This window comes from Sus scrofa, chromosome 15, assembly GCF_054392235.1.
Source record: "Sus scrofa isolate SSC_HxYL_T2T_F1_AM1 chromosome 15, Sscrofa_HxYL_maternal_Yorkshire_Landrace_v2.0, whole genome shotgun sequence".
Classification (NCBI taxonomy): domain Eukaryota; kingdom Metazoa; phylum Chordata; class Mammalia; order Artiodactyla; family Suidae; genus Sus; species Sus scrofa.
The window spans coordinates 82,936,445-82,953,310 of NC_139397.1; the positions used below are offsets into that span (position 1 = coordinate 82,936,445).

General features: G+C 40.1%; 1 protein-coding gene across 1 annotated transcript in view; it reads right to left on the bottom strand.

Annotated features, from left to right (window-relative positions):
- Positions 1-16,866, bottom strand: part of DPP4 (dipeptidyl peptidase 4) — a gene marked incomplete at its 5' end in the record, with an annotated part of 81,213 nt that overhangs the window by 18,626 nt on the left and 45,721 nt on the right. Inside the window, 10 exon segments of the mRNA NM_214257.1 lie at positions 9-203; positions 3,202-3,271; positions 7,551-7,649; positions 7,895-7,942; positions 9,820-9,941; positions 10,323-10,376; positions 11,891-11,958; positions 12,225-12,332; positions 14,370-14,414; positions 16,468-16,603. Of these exon segments, the coding sequence (NP_999422.1) occupies positions 9-203; positions 3,202-3,271; positions 7,551-7,649; positions 7,895-7,942; positions 9,820-9,941; positions 10,323-10,376; positions 11,891-11,958; positions 12,225-12,332; positions 14,370-14,414; positions 16,468-16,603 (945 nt within the window).

Genomic DNA, 16,866 nt, shown 5'->3' on the forward strand with positions numbered 1-16,866 from the left:
TCACTCACCTGGTTGCTTCAATTTGATCTTCAACTTCAAATGTTCCCAGTCTTCTGTTGATTGCGTGCATGATCTTATCTCCTTGGTAACCACTTCCTCTGCCATCAAAGCTAGCTACTATAATGTTCTCTGTACTTGCAAGGTAAGTAGCCCAGCTGAGTCTGAAGACAGTGTCTACTTTTTGACTACAAGGGCCTGCATACCTGTGAAAAATTCCCAATAGTTAGCCTTTGTACTTTGCCTAAATCAAATGAGGAGTGCTTGCATTTCTGTCCCCTGAGGACAAGAAGTGTGTGTCTTTCCTGTTCATGAGCCTGAAATCCTGTCAGCCAGCCACCAGGGTGTCCGCAATGGATCATCAAAAACTTGGCGACTTGACTCTAATAGCTATGTGTCTCCTCCAAAGCTGCCCATCAGTTTTATCTTGAAGACTGATATCAAATACCAACTTCACAGGCCAACACTTTCTAAATCGTATATATCTTGGAAATCAACAAGTAAATAATAGTTGGGATATGGGAGTTGCATTATGAAAAAATAATGACAATAAATGAAGTTTTGAATATGTCTTTCCATCTCTGCTTAGCAACGACCCTAGACTACAAGTTTCCTTAGTTGGAACTCCTCTAAGGACTTTCCCCCAGTACCCAGCACAGTGCTTGCTCACTAAGGCTCCACAAATCACTGTGTGATGGGCCAAAGTAACAAAAGTCCTTCCTTAAAATTCAAAGGAGAAAGGAAGAGTCTGTATTGGAAAACAGGTATATTGTTCAGTGTTCTATTTATTAACGATTTTAACTCTCTCATAGTAGCAATCTTCACAGGTTACAACCTATCCATACACAACTGTATGTACCATCTCCATTAAGCCCTCTTATTTCCATTTGTTAATTCAAGAGAAATTCCCTATAGCTTGTAGAAGCTTGTGAAAATATGGTATCTCTGCACCATCTATAGGATTCCCGGACCCAGATCTTCTCCAGTAACTCTTTCCTCTCTAGCCCATCTCTCCTACTCATCTGCTCACTCTCCCCTCCATAGGATTAGACAAATCTTGCTTGAACACATTTCACCCCCTTTCCTTAGGGGTGGAAATCAAAAGAACATTAGGTTTAACACAATATTGTATTCCTTTAATTTTAAGCTGGGTATTTTAACACTCTGACTTTTAAAAGGACACATTCATGAATTTCTCCAGCAAGTAAATATTTTTTAACATATGAAATGCCTTGGTCCTTTCAATGATATTAAATTTGATAGAATAACACAAATATAGAGAACAAACTAGTAGTTACCAGTGGGGAGAGGGAAAGGGGGTACAAGATGGGGTGGTAGGGAAAAATTATTATGGGATTATATGAAATCTTGTATGTGAAACTTTTAAAAACTGTAAAGCACTATAGAATTTAAAGGATCTTTCACTCAATAAAAACAGTAAAAAGAGAAGAAGCACAAAGCAAAATAAATACCAGAAGCTTTGCTAAAAAATTAAATAAAAATTTTAAAATAAAAAATTAAATCTCATGCAAAAAATAGATTTTGGTAGAATAATAGCTTCCCTTAATATTAGTTATGTATCAAGTTACTAACACCCTAAGATTAAACAGTATTTTTAAAAATATAAAGCAAAGATTCAGACATCTAAGAACATGAAGAGGAAAATCACAGAAAAGAAAGGGGCAATGGAGTTCCCATCATGGTTCAGTGGTTAACAAACCGACTAGGAACCATGTGGTTGCTGGTTCGATCCCTGGCCTCGCTCAGTGGATTAAGGATCCAGCGTTGCTGTGAGCTCTGGTGTAGGTTGCAGACGAGGCTCAGATCCTGTGTTGCAGTGGCTGTGGTGTAGGCCAGTGGCTACAGCTCTGATTTGACCCCTAGCCTGAGAACCTCCATAAGTTGTGGAAGCAGCCCAAGAAATGGCAAAAAGACAAAAAAAAAAAAAAAAAAAAAAGGAAATGAGCACTGAATTTACCATATTTTTTTTCAACTTTCCTAACAAGGTGGGGGGCAGGGGTCTAGTCACTACTTACTGAGGAGTCCAAGAAGATAAAAATATCACTCTTTGCTAAAGGTAAAGGAACATTTTTTTAGTGCTGGGTCTGAAGCCCAAGGTAAGTGAATGTTACTACAGTCAAAATTTGATTACAGTAGGGTTAATGAAAACAAACCGCACACCCAGAAATTTAAAATACCTTTCTCTTTCTTCTCGTTTTTATATTTTGTTTATGTCAACTGTAAGTACAGTGGAACAAGGCTGTGTCTGATTCTAGTACCTATACCACCCCTCCTCCCCCAAGCCTCCCCACCTCAACCCCACCCATCTCCTCCCAATAGAAAAATGTTGTTCCTGAGTTTCTATATCAAGGTCCCAAAAGAACTCACCATATCAGCCTGCCCTGTGGACTAAATAAGACAAATTACCTGGTATGCAGCAGGCACCCAGCACATCTATTGGTTTGTTTTATTTTGTTTTGAATAAAGGAAATGAGGCAAGCTGAGACAGGAAGAGCAGCAACATGGCATTATGTGTGAAGTCAGGGCAATTTTGGAAAGACTGAAGTAAAATGTATTCCTAATAATTATCAAAAATATTTTACAAAGGCTCCATATTTAGGCTTCTCGTGAGCTCATATTTACTGATCAAAGACAGTGATTTCAGAACTTTCTCTAGAACTTAAAAACGCTTGAATTCTAATGAATATTTTCCTGTGTCACATCTCCTCTTCCCCCAAAAAAGGGACTGGAAAACAGCAAGCAGTAATATTTCAGGAACTAGAGAAAGAGAAGCCTGATATTGGAATAAATTAAAAGCTACCAAAGGGAGATCCTGGGGCAAGTTTGGGGATAAGGAAACAGTAAAGACTGTTGATACTCATCTCTTGCTTATTAAATGTCCAAAAGGCAAGGATGAAAATGGGGACTTGCAAATCCATTTGGAATGCCTTTGGAGTTCAGGGGGAAAAAAATCAAAATAAAATTCATATGCCCTTATGACAGAAGAAAAGTGTTTATCTTCTTCCTTAGAAAGATGGTAGAAAACACAGGTTTGGATCTGTGATTGCAAAATAGAAGAAGAAATATTAGAACTGCCTCACAGTGATTCGGGAAGAGATTTGGCTCTATTTTGCAGTAACCTGCACTGGGCAAAACATGTACAATAGTTATCTTCTAAATCATTCCCTTATCTTGAATACTTACACTTCTATTAGCAGAGGATATTTCTTGGACTTATCAAAATGAGGAGGCAAGATCATCTGATACCAAAATTCTAAACAAAGAGAAAGAGTAATTAGTGACTTAAGAACAATTATTAACACATGGATTTTGGTCCCTTAGCTCTGTCCGTGATAATATGTAGAGTTTAGCAATTTGTTAAATTAGAATAGAAAAAGAAAATGAACCGATTTGATAAGGTATGTTTTTCAGATATAAAAACATTCTCTTTCAGGTTAAATTATCAGTTTAAGGCTAAAATAAATTTGTTTCTAATGTATCTATTAAATACTGTGGTGCCTAGTAAAATAAAAATGCATCTTAGAGTTGCTAATGTTTTGTTTTTAGGATTCGGTTCTTTGGCATCTGATCTACTTGTCTAGTTTGTTTATGGCTTATGTTCTAAGTTTGCCTCCAAAATGTTTTCCTCTTCTTGAATTTCCTTGAAGATAGTTAGGATTTTCAGTTGGCCCCAACTCTATCTTAAAATTCGGATTTAATAACATTTTTATAATTCTTACTACCATCCCAGACCGTAAAGCTGAGTTCCTCTTTTCAGCTCTGTGTTTCACAGAAGGAAATCAGCTTTGCATGGAGCAAACGGTTAGTATGCTGTAAGATCTTGTGCAGGTCTTTGAATTCTCCGAGCTTGATTTAAGATGAGTTTAATAAAACTGGTCCCTAAATAATAACTTGGTTATCTTTGGTCCTAAATTCAGGCTAATTAGTTAGACTAATCTTTAAGAGAAGGAGAGAGAGAGTTGTTTCATACTTAAAAATATTTCCAGCTTCAGTAGATTTAAGCTGCAGGGAAAAAAAAAATTTATTCCTAGAGCTGCTTCTTCCTTATACTTATCTTTCGTTTTTGTTTATCGCAATTCTTTCTTTCTTTTTTTTTTAAATTGGGGAAAAATCTTTTTTTATCATTTATTTATATATGTATTTTTTCTGCTGTACAGCACGGTGACCCAGTTACACACACGTGTGTACATTCTTTTTTCTCACATTACGTGTTCCATCATAAGTGACTAGACAGAGCTCCCAGTGCTACACAGCAGGATCCCATTGCTGATCCATCCCAAAGGCAACATTGTGCATCTATTTACCCCAAGTTCCCAGTCCCTCCCACTCCCTCCCCTTTCCCCTTGGCAACCACAAGTCTATTCTCCTGGAAGAGAACATAGGCAAAACATTCTCTGACATCAACCTTACAAATATTTTCTCAGGTCAGTCTCCTAAAGCAACAGAAATAAAAGCAAAAATAAACCAATGGGACCTAATCAAACTGACAAGCTTTTGCACAGCAAAGGAAACCAAAAAGAAAACAAAAAGATAACATACAGAATGGTAGAAAATAGTTTCAAATGATGCAACTGACAAGAGCTTAAGCTCTAGAATATACAAACAACTTATACAACTCAACAGCAAAAAAGCCAACAACCCAAATGAAAGATGGGCAAAGGACCTGAATAAACATTTCTCCAAATAAACATTTTGAAGCAAATCAAAACTACCATGAGATACCACCTCACACCAGTCAGAATGGCCATCATTAATAAGTCTACAAGTAACAAATGCTGGAGGGGGTGTGGAGAAAAGGGAACATTCCTGCACTGTTGGTGGGAATATAAGCTGGTACAACCACTATGGAGAACGGTATGGAGGTATCTTAGAAAACTATACATAGAACTACCATATGACCCAGCAATCCCACTCTTGGGCATATATCCAGACAAAACTTTCATGGAAAAAGATACATGCACCCATACATTCATTGCAGCACTGTTCACAATAGCCAAGACGTGGAATCAACCTAAATGTCCACTGATAGATGGTTGGATCAGGAAGATGTGGTATATATACACAATGGAATACTACTCAGCCATAAAAAAGAACAAAATAATGCCATTTGCAGCAACATGGATGGAACTAGAGACTCTCATCCTGAGTGAAGTAAGTCAGAAAAAGAAAGACAAATACCATATAACATCACTTATATCTGGAATCTAATACATGGCACAAAGGAACCTTTCCACAGAAAAGAAAATCATGGACTTGGAGAACAGACTTGTTATTGCAACTATTTCAATTGAGGAAAGGAGAAAGATTTAGGAATAAAATCTTTATATAGACAGATTTTTCTTCAATTTGTATTTTGCTGGTTATTTTATACCTGCTGATTAAATGTGCTTATAGGAGCAAAATTTTTTTCGTCTCTTTTTTTAGGACTGCACCCATGGCATATGGAGGTTCCCAGGCTCAAATCAGAGCTGCAGCTGCTGACCTACGCCACAGCAATGCAGGATCTGAGCTGTGTCTTTGACCTACACCACAGCTCACAGCAATGCCAGATCCTTAACCCACTGAGCAAGGCCAGGGATTGAACCTGCATCCTCACTGATGCTAGTCAGATTCATTTCCACTAAGCCACGATGGGAACTCTGAGAACAAAAATTTTAGCCTATTATATTTCAGTAGAATGTCAAGCTGTCATTTGATTGTGATGTTTTAAACCCACCACTTGAGCTCTCCTTTGTTTGGATCAGCACTAGGTGACTGTAATTGCTTTTGTTCCACCTTTTAGAAGATGCAGTCTTTTGTTTGGGGGGCAGGGGGTTCTTTCCAATCCCCAGTCCCACTGCCCTCTGCTCTCCTCTCTCCTCCCTGACTTCCCCTCAGACCCGCCTTTCCAGGAGTTTGAATGGTTACAACCATCTCCCTACTGGACCCTTCCATTCTTGCAGCTCCATGCTTCATTCCCTATCAGGTTATCCATCCAATCCGTGGTTTCCCTGACCGTAAACCCTCAGAGACTCCCCACTGTTTTCCAACTGAAATAGAATGTCGCATCTTAGTATGCCATGCCTTCTGCACCACGTGGTCCAGTTAGCTCTCCAGAACTCTAAGTCCTTGCCAGTCAAGCCTGAGTTAGAGGCCAACAGCACTGGCATCAATCATGGAGGAGCTTATCACAAACTCAAAACCCTAAACCCACCCTGACCTGCTGGCTTAGAATGTGCATATTAATAAGGTCTTGGTGACACATAAGCACCTTCAGTTTCAGGAGCCCTACTCTAAGCTGTTCTTCAGAAGTACCCTCCACTCTCCATGCTTTTCCTGCCATTTACAGTTAGATGAGCTGATTTTTTTCCATTATTATCCTATATTTAGAAGATAATCTTAAACAAATCAATCCTGATAGATTTTCCCCCTCCCCTATAAGCTGTTAGCCCCTAATGGAAAAAACAAGCAAACAAGAGTTCCCTTGTGGCCCAGTGGGTTAAGGATCGAACATCAACACTGCAGTGGTTTGGGTTGCTGCAGGTTGCTGCTGGTGGTAAGGGTTAGATCCCTGACCAGGGAACTTCTGCATGCTTTGGGTGTGGCAAAACAAACAAATAAAAACAAACAAACTATAAGATTCTCTGCATAAAGAAACTCCTTGTTTTTAGTGGTCCCTAAACATAATCCATGACCAGGCCACCTGGCCAAGCGACCAGGCTAACTATCACAGGGAGGAAGTTAGGGAAAATTCAAGATTCTTGTCCTGAGATTGAAGTTTTAACACTTTACAGCCAACCCAAAATTTTTTATACAAATTATTTTCCAATCCTTTTTGTTAAAGGTAAAATGTATTAAGATATCATTAAGTTCACTTGTGCCATACAGAAATTGGCACAACATGGAGTTCCTGTTGTGGCGCAGTGGTTAATGAATTCGACTAGGAACCATGAGGTTGCGGGTTTGATCCCTGGCCTTGCTCAGTGGGTTAAGGATCTGGCATTGCCGTGAGCTGTGGTGTGTGTGGCAGATGCGGCTTGGATCCCGCGTTGCTGTGGCTCTGGCATAGGCCGGTGGCTACAGCTCTGACTAGACCCCCAGCCTGGGAACCTCCATATGCCGAGGGAAGCCGCTCTAGAAAAGGCCAAAAGACAAAAAAAAAAAAAAAAAAAAAGAAAGAAAGAAAGAAAGAAATTGGCACAACATTGTATATCAACTATACTTAAATAAAAAACAAATAAAAAAAGATATCAAGTTAAAAACACAGTTAATATTTAATAGTAGAACAGAATTACTAATGTGATGAAACTGAGCTAACAATAGTGTGCATTTTCTCCAAATATTTTTTTTAACAGAATACATTTTACATAGAATGGTACTATATTTTTAAATTAAAAAAATGTAAAGTGAGTAGTTCTTGTGACAGAACATTTCATGGAAAAATAACCTGCGTTAGATTTATGTATAGCATAAAATACATACTGTTAGATCATTACATTTAGTTTTACTGGTGTTTCCATGTAAAGTTATGTTCCAAGAAAAATTTAACTTACTTGTGCCATGCAAATTAATGACGTCCAGTTTTTTTGAGGGCATCTGGACATCCTGCAGCATTTTATCCAAAGCTGAATTGTCTTCCAGGACTCTTAGTTCTAAACAAATAATTGAGATGGCAGTTATGTTACAACATGAAGAATTTGGATTGTGAAAAGCAATAATGAACAAATGGGCAATTCACTGATGGGACTATTCATACTTTGGGTTATAAACCTTGTGTTCAAGGCATTGTCAAGACACTCTAAAGCCAAAGCAAATCCCATTGTGCTAAGTATAAGTTGTTCCTAGTCACACACACCTTCCTAAAAAGCAGATGAAGAGTGACGTATGAAAAAAATACCTTTATCACTGCTACTGCTATGCAGAGTATAGAGGGGCAGACCAGGGCCTGTTAACATAATCAGAGAAAAATATATTTTAGTTTTTTTTTTAAGAAGATAACATAATTTGCAAAAATAACATGTTACCATTTAACTTTGATAGCATAAATATCACAGTGGATAAAAGGCTTACTAAGTGTTAGCTGATTTTCCCTTTCTTTAAAATGAGGGCAATTTGAGTGTGACAAGTATTATAGCAAAGGCACAGAGCTCTGGAGAATGAAGCAGAAACTGCACCTCTGGTCCTGCTGGTTGCCCTGTGCCCATTATTATGCCAGAGCCCAACTTCTCCATCTGTGAACTAAGCCAATGGGGAGCCGCTATCTTTCCCTAATCTAACTCCTTGGTCCAGCAAGGACTGCACCAGTTCCCAGGCCCTGCCTCTTTAGAGCAGAGCTCCAGAGTCCGTCTCCCAAACTCACCCCCATCACAACCCCCACACAAGGGGCAGATTTTCCTCTGCTGCTGCCCCCACCGCCAAGTCCTGGGCCAGGCGGCACATCTGCACTGTGCCTGACTTGGATAAGCCATTCCTTCCTGGCATGCAAAAGTGTTTTTCTCACACGCTTAGATCTTCACTATTTATCCCAACTGTGGTAGCTGCAGAGTAGAAGGTAATGTATGGAAAAAGCTATTTTATGAGGTCTTTAATTTTGATGTATTTGTTTCATCATATTAATTTTTACATTTGATCAGAACCACAGTGGAGGCATTATATGGACCTGGGTTTGAATTCCCAACTTTCCTGCTTTGTGACCTAAGACAGGTCTATGCTTCAATCTCCTCACATGTGAACTGACGATAATAACATCTACATTACAGAATTTTCTTATAAGGATCAAACAAGGTCATGAATACAAAACTTGAGCACAGTCCCCAATGCATATAGAACACACATCTGGGAAATGGTGACTGGAAAGAGCTATCGTAAAGAACTATGAGGAATAATGTGATATTAAAGAAAATGTGCCAGTAAAGAAAGGTTCAGATAACTGATCTGGAGCTCTTTTTGGTGACGGACAGTTCTTTTCAGAATATCCAGATTCTTTCTCTCACTTTGAGAAGTAATCTAGCACAGTACTTAATGGCAGAAGCCTGTGTGTGAATCCCACTGTGTGTTATCAGCTGTGTGACTTGTGCCTCTCCTGCTCTGGATTTTTTCATTTATAATAAAGAAAACAATCATAACAATAACCACAGACAATAAAGCTGTGAGCAGGCTGAGTGACAGGCAGGCACCACCCACATACATTTTTCCCATTTAAAGGAGTAAGTATGTACAACTGTAATTTGCATTAAAAATATGCACAATATGGGAGTTCCTGCTATGGCTCAGCAGTAATGAACCTGACTAGTATCCATGAAGTTGTGGGTTTGATCCCTGGCCTCACTCAGTGGGTGAAGGATCTGCTGTTGCTGTGGCTGTGGTGTTGGCCAGCAGCTGCAGCTCCAATTTGACTCCTGGCCTGGGAACTTCTACATGCCCCAGGTGCAGCCCTGAAAAGAAAAAACAAACAAAACTGCACAACGTTTGTATATATGAGGATGAAGGGCCTCTGTCACATATAAGCTCTGAGGTGTGTGTACTTTCAGTCTAAAGCAAGCCGCTTGGTTAAGAAGGCAAGGAAAAGGTGGTTAACTCAACATTTAAATGAGAGTGAAGGGAAGAGGACTGATTTCAGGAACTCAGATTCAATAGGAGAGAACTGAGGAGGCAGAAAGACTATTTTCCAAACTGGACAGGCAAAGGGAGGCTTCAGGAATGGAGACATGAGCCAGGGGGCTGGTGAGAAGGTCCCAAGAGGGGAGTGAGGTGGGGCAAGCTGCTTGAGAGGGATGTTGAGAGTACACCCCCCCTCTCCCTCTGTCCTCAGTTCAGACTTACCAAAACATCTCAGCTGATAGTATTTTGCCTTGTTACTAAATGATGCAGAATAGTACTGACACCTTTCTGGATTCAGCTCACAGCTAAGGCACGTCACTTTTGTGTAGTCATTAAGCTGGATCCTGTAAAACCAATGGTGTAAATTCAGTACCTGATGAAAGGATAAATGAAAGAAGGAATTGAACAATGCCATATTCCAGTTTTAAAAATATCAGAATGCCTAAGCAATACTCAAAAACTTTTGAAATGTGAAATAAATGCATGAATTAATTCACAATAACTTCAAACCTCCCATTGTTTAGAAATATCATGAAGGCATCTAATAGTCATTGGCTTTTGTGGATGTGTGGGTTGGTTTATAGAGGAATAAAAGCATTTGAGAGTAATTCCAGTTTAACATATTAGGACCAGGCAAAATAATTAATACAAAAATAAAAAGCATAAGAGCCAGAAATTGCTCTTCAGCTAAAAGCTCAAGTCAACCACTTGATAAGAACTTTTACCTATAGAGATTTCTTCCTCCTGGCATTCCTTTATGTTCATTACTAATGTAGTACCTGGGAAGAAAATAAATGAAATATACATCAATGATGTTTTTAAGAAAAGTCAAGTACACGTCGTTTACCTCAGCAGCAGGCATTAGTGTTCATACGAGGACATGTGCATTAGTGCTTGCCCTTCTTTTATCATTCTTCCCTCCCCCTCATCCTCAGAAGCCACCTTTCCCCATCATCTCTACATACGGGGTTTTTTTTTTTTTTCAAAAGACAAATACCTGAGTACTGGAATTGCTCCATTAATTAAGGTGACAAGTAAAAATTCAAAGACTTCTTTCAGAAAAATATGATGGGGGAGTTCCTTCGTGGCGCAGTGGTTAACGAATCCGACTAGGAACCACGAGGTTGCGGGTTCGATCCCTGCCCTTGCTCAGTGGGTTAACGATCCGGCGTTGCCGTGAGCTGTGGTGTAGGTTGCAGACGCGGCTCGGATCCTGCGTTGCTGTGGCTCTGGCATAGGCTGGTGGCTACAGCTCTGATTAGACCCCTAGCCTGGGAACCTCCATATGCCGTGGGAGCGGCCCAAAAAATGCCAAAAAGACAAAAAAAAATAATAAGGGAATGCCAATAAAGATATTTCATAAAATAATTTAAAAAAAAAGAAAAATATGATGGGAAAACTAGCCTGACGTTGAGATCCTACTTATCTACACCATGTTCCACATTTTCTGTTTCATAACACAAACTACACAGTGGCAGGAGCCCCATCTTCTTGAGTGGCTGAGCCACTATGAAAGAGGACCTTCAAAAACTGCTATGATGGAGTTCCCTTCGTAGCTCATCAGGTTAAGGATCTGACAGAGTGTCCATGAGGATGAGGATTTGATCCTTGGCCTCACTCAGTAGGTTTAAGATCTGGCGTTGCCACAAGCTGCTGCATAGGTCACAGATGGGGCTCAAATCCAGCATTGCTGTGGCAGTGGCATAGGCCGGCAGCTGCCGCTCCAATTCTACCCCTAGCCCGGGGACTTCCATATGCTGCAGGTACAGCCGTAAAAAGAAAAAAAAAACTGCTTTGAGCAATGGCAAAACTCCTCCGTGGTAAAGCCAATAAAGAATTATAAAAATGCCTAATGAAAAATAACACTTCCCATCCCATCGACTCATGTGTGGTGGTGGACGGCCTCTGCAAAGCTTTCCATTTTCCAAAGAGTGAAGCTGAGACATGGACAGATAAAATAACCTCTCCAAGCCTTCCAAAAATTCGGCATCAGTTGAAATTTAACAAAATGCCCTGAATGTGGTGTTCCAAGACTTTTAAGAAAAAGAGGCTGCAGCTCCTCTAATGTAAAGCAGGTAAGAGCAAGAGGTAGAGTTGCTTGGTGGCAGGGTATCAAATCTGCTAAGCATATGTGAAAATCATTAAGGCTTCCGTATGTTAAAAAGAAAGATGTACTGAATACATTCCAAATTAACTACTCTTCATTTGTAGAAGATTTTTCCCTATTTCTGGGCAGAGGAGGGCGTGATTACAACAAATGCATTGATGTCTTAGTGATTATTAGAATACTTACAGGTAATCACTGGTAAGAGCTTCTATCCCAATGACCTCCCAGGCTCCTTTTGTAATAAATGTGCAATTCTGATAGGGTTTTTTTAAAAAAAGAGGTTTATTAGACTCGCTCTCTGATGAAAGTTAAAGGGAGGATTGAATCATTTATATCAGGAATTCAGATAATCTTTTCCTTGGCTCTCCCCACCCCATCCCACCTCGCTCCAGATACCACTGAAGAATTTGAATTAGTCTGGTTATTTGTACACATTGATCGACCTTATCAAATGATTTACACTGCAAGTTAGTTTCAAAAAAAGACCAACCCCAAAATAAATTATGTAAAAAATACTCACACTCTTGTCTGTTTGGAAATGACAAATGTGTTTGTAGCCCTCTTCATTGCTGATGATCTTGTAGAAGCTATTCCCATCAGAGGTAAAATGAGGTTCTGCAGGCCTAAACTAGAAAATAATAGAAAAAAATGAAACTTGTTAAAGCACATTAGTTTCCTCTCAGTACCAACTTTAGTTTCATAAAGTCCTCCCAACACCTATGCCTAAAACCCATGTTTCATTTACTTGCCAAATGAAAACAGAATGTCTCAAAAGAAAAGTCTCCTCCTAGAAAAATGCAGACAAAAAAGATCTACCTCCTAGGGAATTTTCTGTGGGGAATAAAGGAGAGAATGCACATGAAGAGGCTTGAATAGGGACACTCAATACAGAACAGTGGTTACTGTCACTCTTGAGCATCCTCCGTCTGTGGAGGAAAATGCTGGGGCTTCTGGCTATTAAGTGTGAGAAAATTAGCATTAGCCTTTCAGTTCTAAGAAGTAAACTTTCCCAATGTCACAAAGGTGCTTTCTTGAAACAGACTAATACAGTTTTTAACTGTTTCTGCTTGGAAGGGGCTTGTAATTTGAGGGATTTCCTAACCTCCGCTCTATTTCTTATGTATAATTCTTCCTGAAAGTCAGACTTAGAAACTCTAATCATTTCTGGACTAGATACCATAAGGAATGTCTGTCGTATATTTCCTACAGGAACATTCATATAGGCATCGTCTTTATTATAAGCCTTTTCATTCTGCTTAAGTAGGATCAACAATTTACCCCCCAAAAAACAGTTGTATGGAAATAGAGAACAAAATTTCCATTTTTTACAGTTCGATAAAAGATAACTCTCGGAACATAATGTCGTTTAAGCAGAAGAGTATCGCAGCCTGTAAGTCGCTTTATGACTTCGATTTCCTTACTATATTTGAGAGCAGGTAGGAGATGGTCTTTTAAAATTGGTGGTTCACTTCACCCTCGATGTTTCCTCTCCCATCAGCTCTCATTTGGGGAAGGAAAAAAAATGCTTCCCTCTTCTATTTAGTGATTCAAAGTGAATTCATTTATGGAGCAAGCTGAGGCGTGCAGTACACTTGGTGTTCTCATTACAGAGCCCTGAAACACATTCCCCTCTCTAGACCTGTGTTCACAGCCTTATCTTTTTAATACATTTCCCTGTTTCCCCTGGATGGAGTTGTGCCTAGTAGAAATGTGTGAAAAGTGGCATCTGTCTGGTTAAATACAGAGAGGAAAAAACATATTTTTTTCAAAGAGTCGTGAGGAAGTGTAGCATGTCTCTTGCCATGGAGGAAACCACTTTTCATGTTGGCAAACCTCTTCCCTCTGCCCAATCAATGCCTGAAGAAAAAGGACGCGTGAATGCTAGGGGAGCTCCAAGCCCAGCTGGAAGGGGTCATGATCCAGGACCAAGGCGCTGCACCTCTGTCCTTCGAGATAAGAAAGCTTGACATTTTTTATGTTACTTAATTTTGCACTTAAAAGGGCTTAATAGAAGTGGTCATAAAAATTTGGTTAGATTTATTCTTCATCTTCCACATGAAGTGCCACGATGGCTGGATTTGCTTCACTCTGCGATCTTGTAGCAACGTGGCCCTGCACAAGGCATAGTGAAAAGCACGGGAAGTCACTGAGGGTCACCGTGCTTTCTTGGATAAAGTTTGCCGTCGGGGTATAGTTAAGTGTTAACCCATATGAGTATGGTTTCTCCAAAGTATGGTGTATAACAGCTGTGGTGTGGATGCCGCTGTGCGGCTGCTGGCTATAGTCGTGTCTCTTTATGCATTTGTGCAGGCTCTGGGTGGAAACCTTGTTTTCTGCCTCCTAAGCACCTAACTTTGAATATGAGGTCAACGAGGACATTGGTGTCTTGGCTGCCTTTCAGCAATGATTGCTTTTTAACTTAGGAGCTACAGTTTGCCTAGAGTATGTCTTTTGTTTTGTCTCCTCCTCTCTGGAATTTTCACTTGTCCTTCTCTATAAAAAGATATCTCTCCACAGGGCATTTAAATATTATGAGAAATAGATCAACAAATAGTTCTATTAATATTAATAACAACACAGAGGTCTCCTTTGGCATATCTACTTATTAAATAGCTCTGAGTCTCTAATCCATACTACAGAAAACCCCATAACTCTTACAACTTACTCTTCCAACCCAGCCAGTGGTACTGATTTCAATGTGTTGCCGGGCCTAGGGAGAGAAAAAATACAAAGAAGTAAGATATGAGTTCTATTCTTCAGCTGAAATTTGTGGCAATATAAGAAGGATTATACTTAGCTGAAGACTGTCTCCACTGACATGTCTGTATTTATATTAGTACCTTTTACGTAACTACATTAGAATATTTACATCTCTTGCCTAAAGCTCTGTCCTGAATGAGTAACCCATATGCCACCCTGGAAGCTCACCCAGCATTTTCAGTTGAACAAGTACAGAACCAAAGATTACATAGTTATCATTTCCCATCCCCACCAGCTTCTTACTCCTTCATTTGTCTCCTGCTTAGTGGCCCCATTCATGCAAGCCAGAGACCTAGGGATCATTCTAGATGCCCCCTCTCTTCACAGCTGCCCCCTCAGTCCTTGTCTTCTAGTTCTCTGACTTCTCTTGCCCTTCTCCACTGTTACTGCGTCATTCATGTCAGGTTTCCCAGGTCCATCACCCTGTTCTCATGTTTGGAGATCCTGCTGCTCTTCTCTCCTTCCAGTCTGCTCTCCACTCTGCTCAACCCACAGCTGACCTCATCAAGCAAACAGAGAGTTCCATCTCATTATCATCCTCTCCTATTTAAAAGCTTGAAAGAGCTCCCCATGTCTTACAAAGTAAGGCCAAACTTCTCAGAATGGCACCTGAACCTTAGTTTATATCTTGAACCTCAATTCTCACCATTGTGCCCCTTCTTCAACCCCTAGTCCTATGTACCCCCAGGCCCTGCAGGCTCTGAGTTCTTCACCCCCAGATGACTTTGCACTGTCTCTGCTCAGAGGGTCTCTACTCCTAGGATGCCTCCATCTGCCCCACAAGCAGTAACGTACCGAGGCTGCCCTAGGTCTCCTCCATGTTGTCTCCCATACCCCTGTGCCTGCCCCCAGTAGAGTTATCTTCTTCTGCCTTACATTTCCTTTGTACCTTGCTTATACTCTTCTAGGTCACAATATCCTGATATTAGGATATTGACATGGCAGGAAGCAAAGAGCTTGTTTTGTTCTGTTTTTAGTTTGGATTCTGGCTGTCATGTGACCTAAGAAACCTTCTTAACCTTACTGAGCCTCGGTCTCCACAGTGTCTGGCTACCGTGAGTGTTCAAGAAATGAATGAAATTCATTTTCACCACAGGATTCCCCACTAGAAAATAAACATTTTGAGGTTTATTAGGCCATCCTGCCTCATTCTGTTTTTTTTTTTTCTTTTCCCATCCAAAGCTCTGCACAGAACCTAGAACATAATAGGTATTCAATGATTGCTTAAATAACAAATGAGTGAATAAAGATACAGGGGGCCCATGATTTCTGAGGCAAGAATCTGCCCTGCACCCGACTATGATGGAGCAGGCAGAAAAGGTATCTAGGCAACAAAGCCCATTACCAGAAAAGGGCTTGAAGAGATGTCCTTGAAAAATGCCAGCAAACCTCTCCCAGGCCCTATCCCTCCCGAGGCTATTGGTCCCAAAGGGGCTTTCATTTTGACTCACCAGCTAGACCTTTTGGTCTCTGGGCTGGAATTGCCCCCAGCACTTCAAGGTTGGATTAACACTTGCCTTTGCCTTAATGTAACCACCCTCTCAGTCTAGAAGTTATCTATTTACTTTCTAAAGCTGTTTGCTGCTTAAAGATAGTCTCAGTACAGTAACAGACTTATGCCCCCTTGATATTTGTTTTGTTTCACATATACTCAGCGAGTCACTCCCATCCCCTGTATTTTCTCCATGGAAACATGCTTCCTTGACCTTGGAGCCCCCATGGCTTTCTCAAACTTTGTGAATTCTGACAAATTCTACTTTCTGGCTTTCTAGTCATCACCACCCCTTTTCCAAATGATAGCATCCATAACTAAAACAGTATGGCTGGTGAAAGAAGCTGAAATAGAAATGTCACCGGGTATCGAATTACCTAAAAGTCCGTCAAGACTTACTGCTTCAGAGTCAGAAAGAATAGGAACTCAAACTTGATTTCCTCTCCCTGTTTTCATACAGCCCTCAGACCACATGTAGCTCTAGAAATAGAACAAGCGGATTCAACTTTACCACTGAGGAAATCCATCTTCCGGTGGATTCGTCATAGTCACAGATATCGATGATCGAATAGTTCTGAGCCCTCCGGATCCACTGCAAAGAAATCCTTTCTTCTGTTACCCATGTCACGCCACACAAGTAGTGATCCCTGAAAGTAGGGCAGGAAGGAAGGAGGGAGGGAGAGAGGGAAGGAGGGAGGAGGGAGGGAAAAGAGAATAATTATTTCTAGATCTTGGTACAAGCAGGCATTTTATTCCACGAAATCAAGTTTAATGGAAAGACAATTTTAAATAGTTATTGAAACTATTTAACACAACAGTATTTTAACCTTTCTTAAAGCTTAAAGTGTAATTAATTTTAGACAGAAATGAAAATATATCTAATTGGAAGAACAGTAGCTAACATCCCACA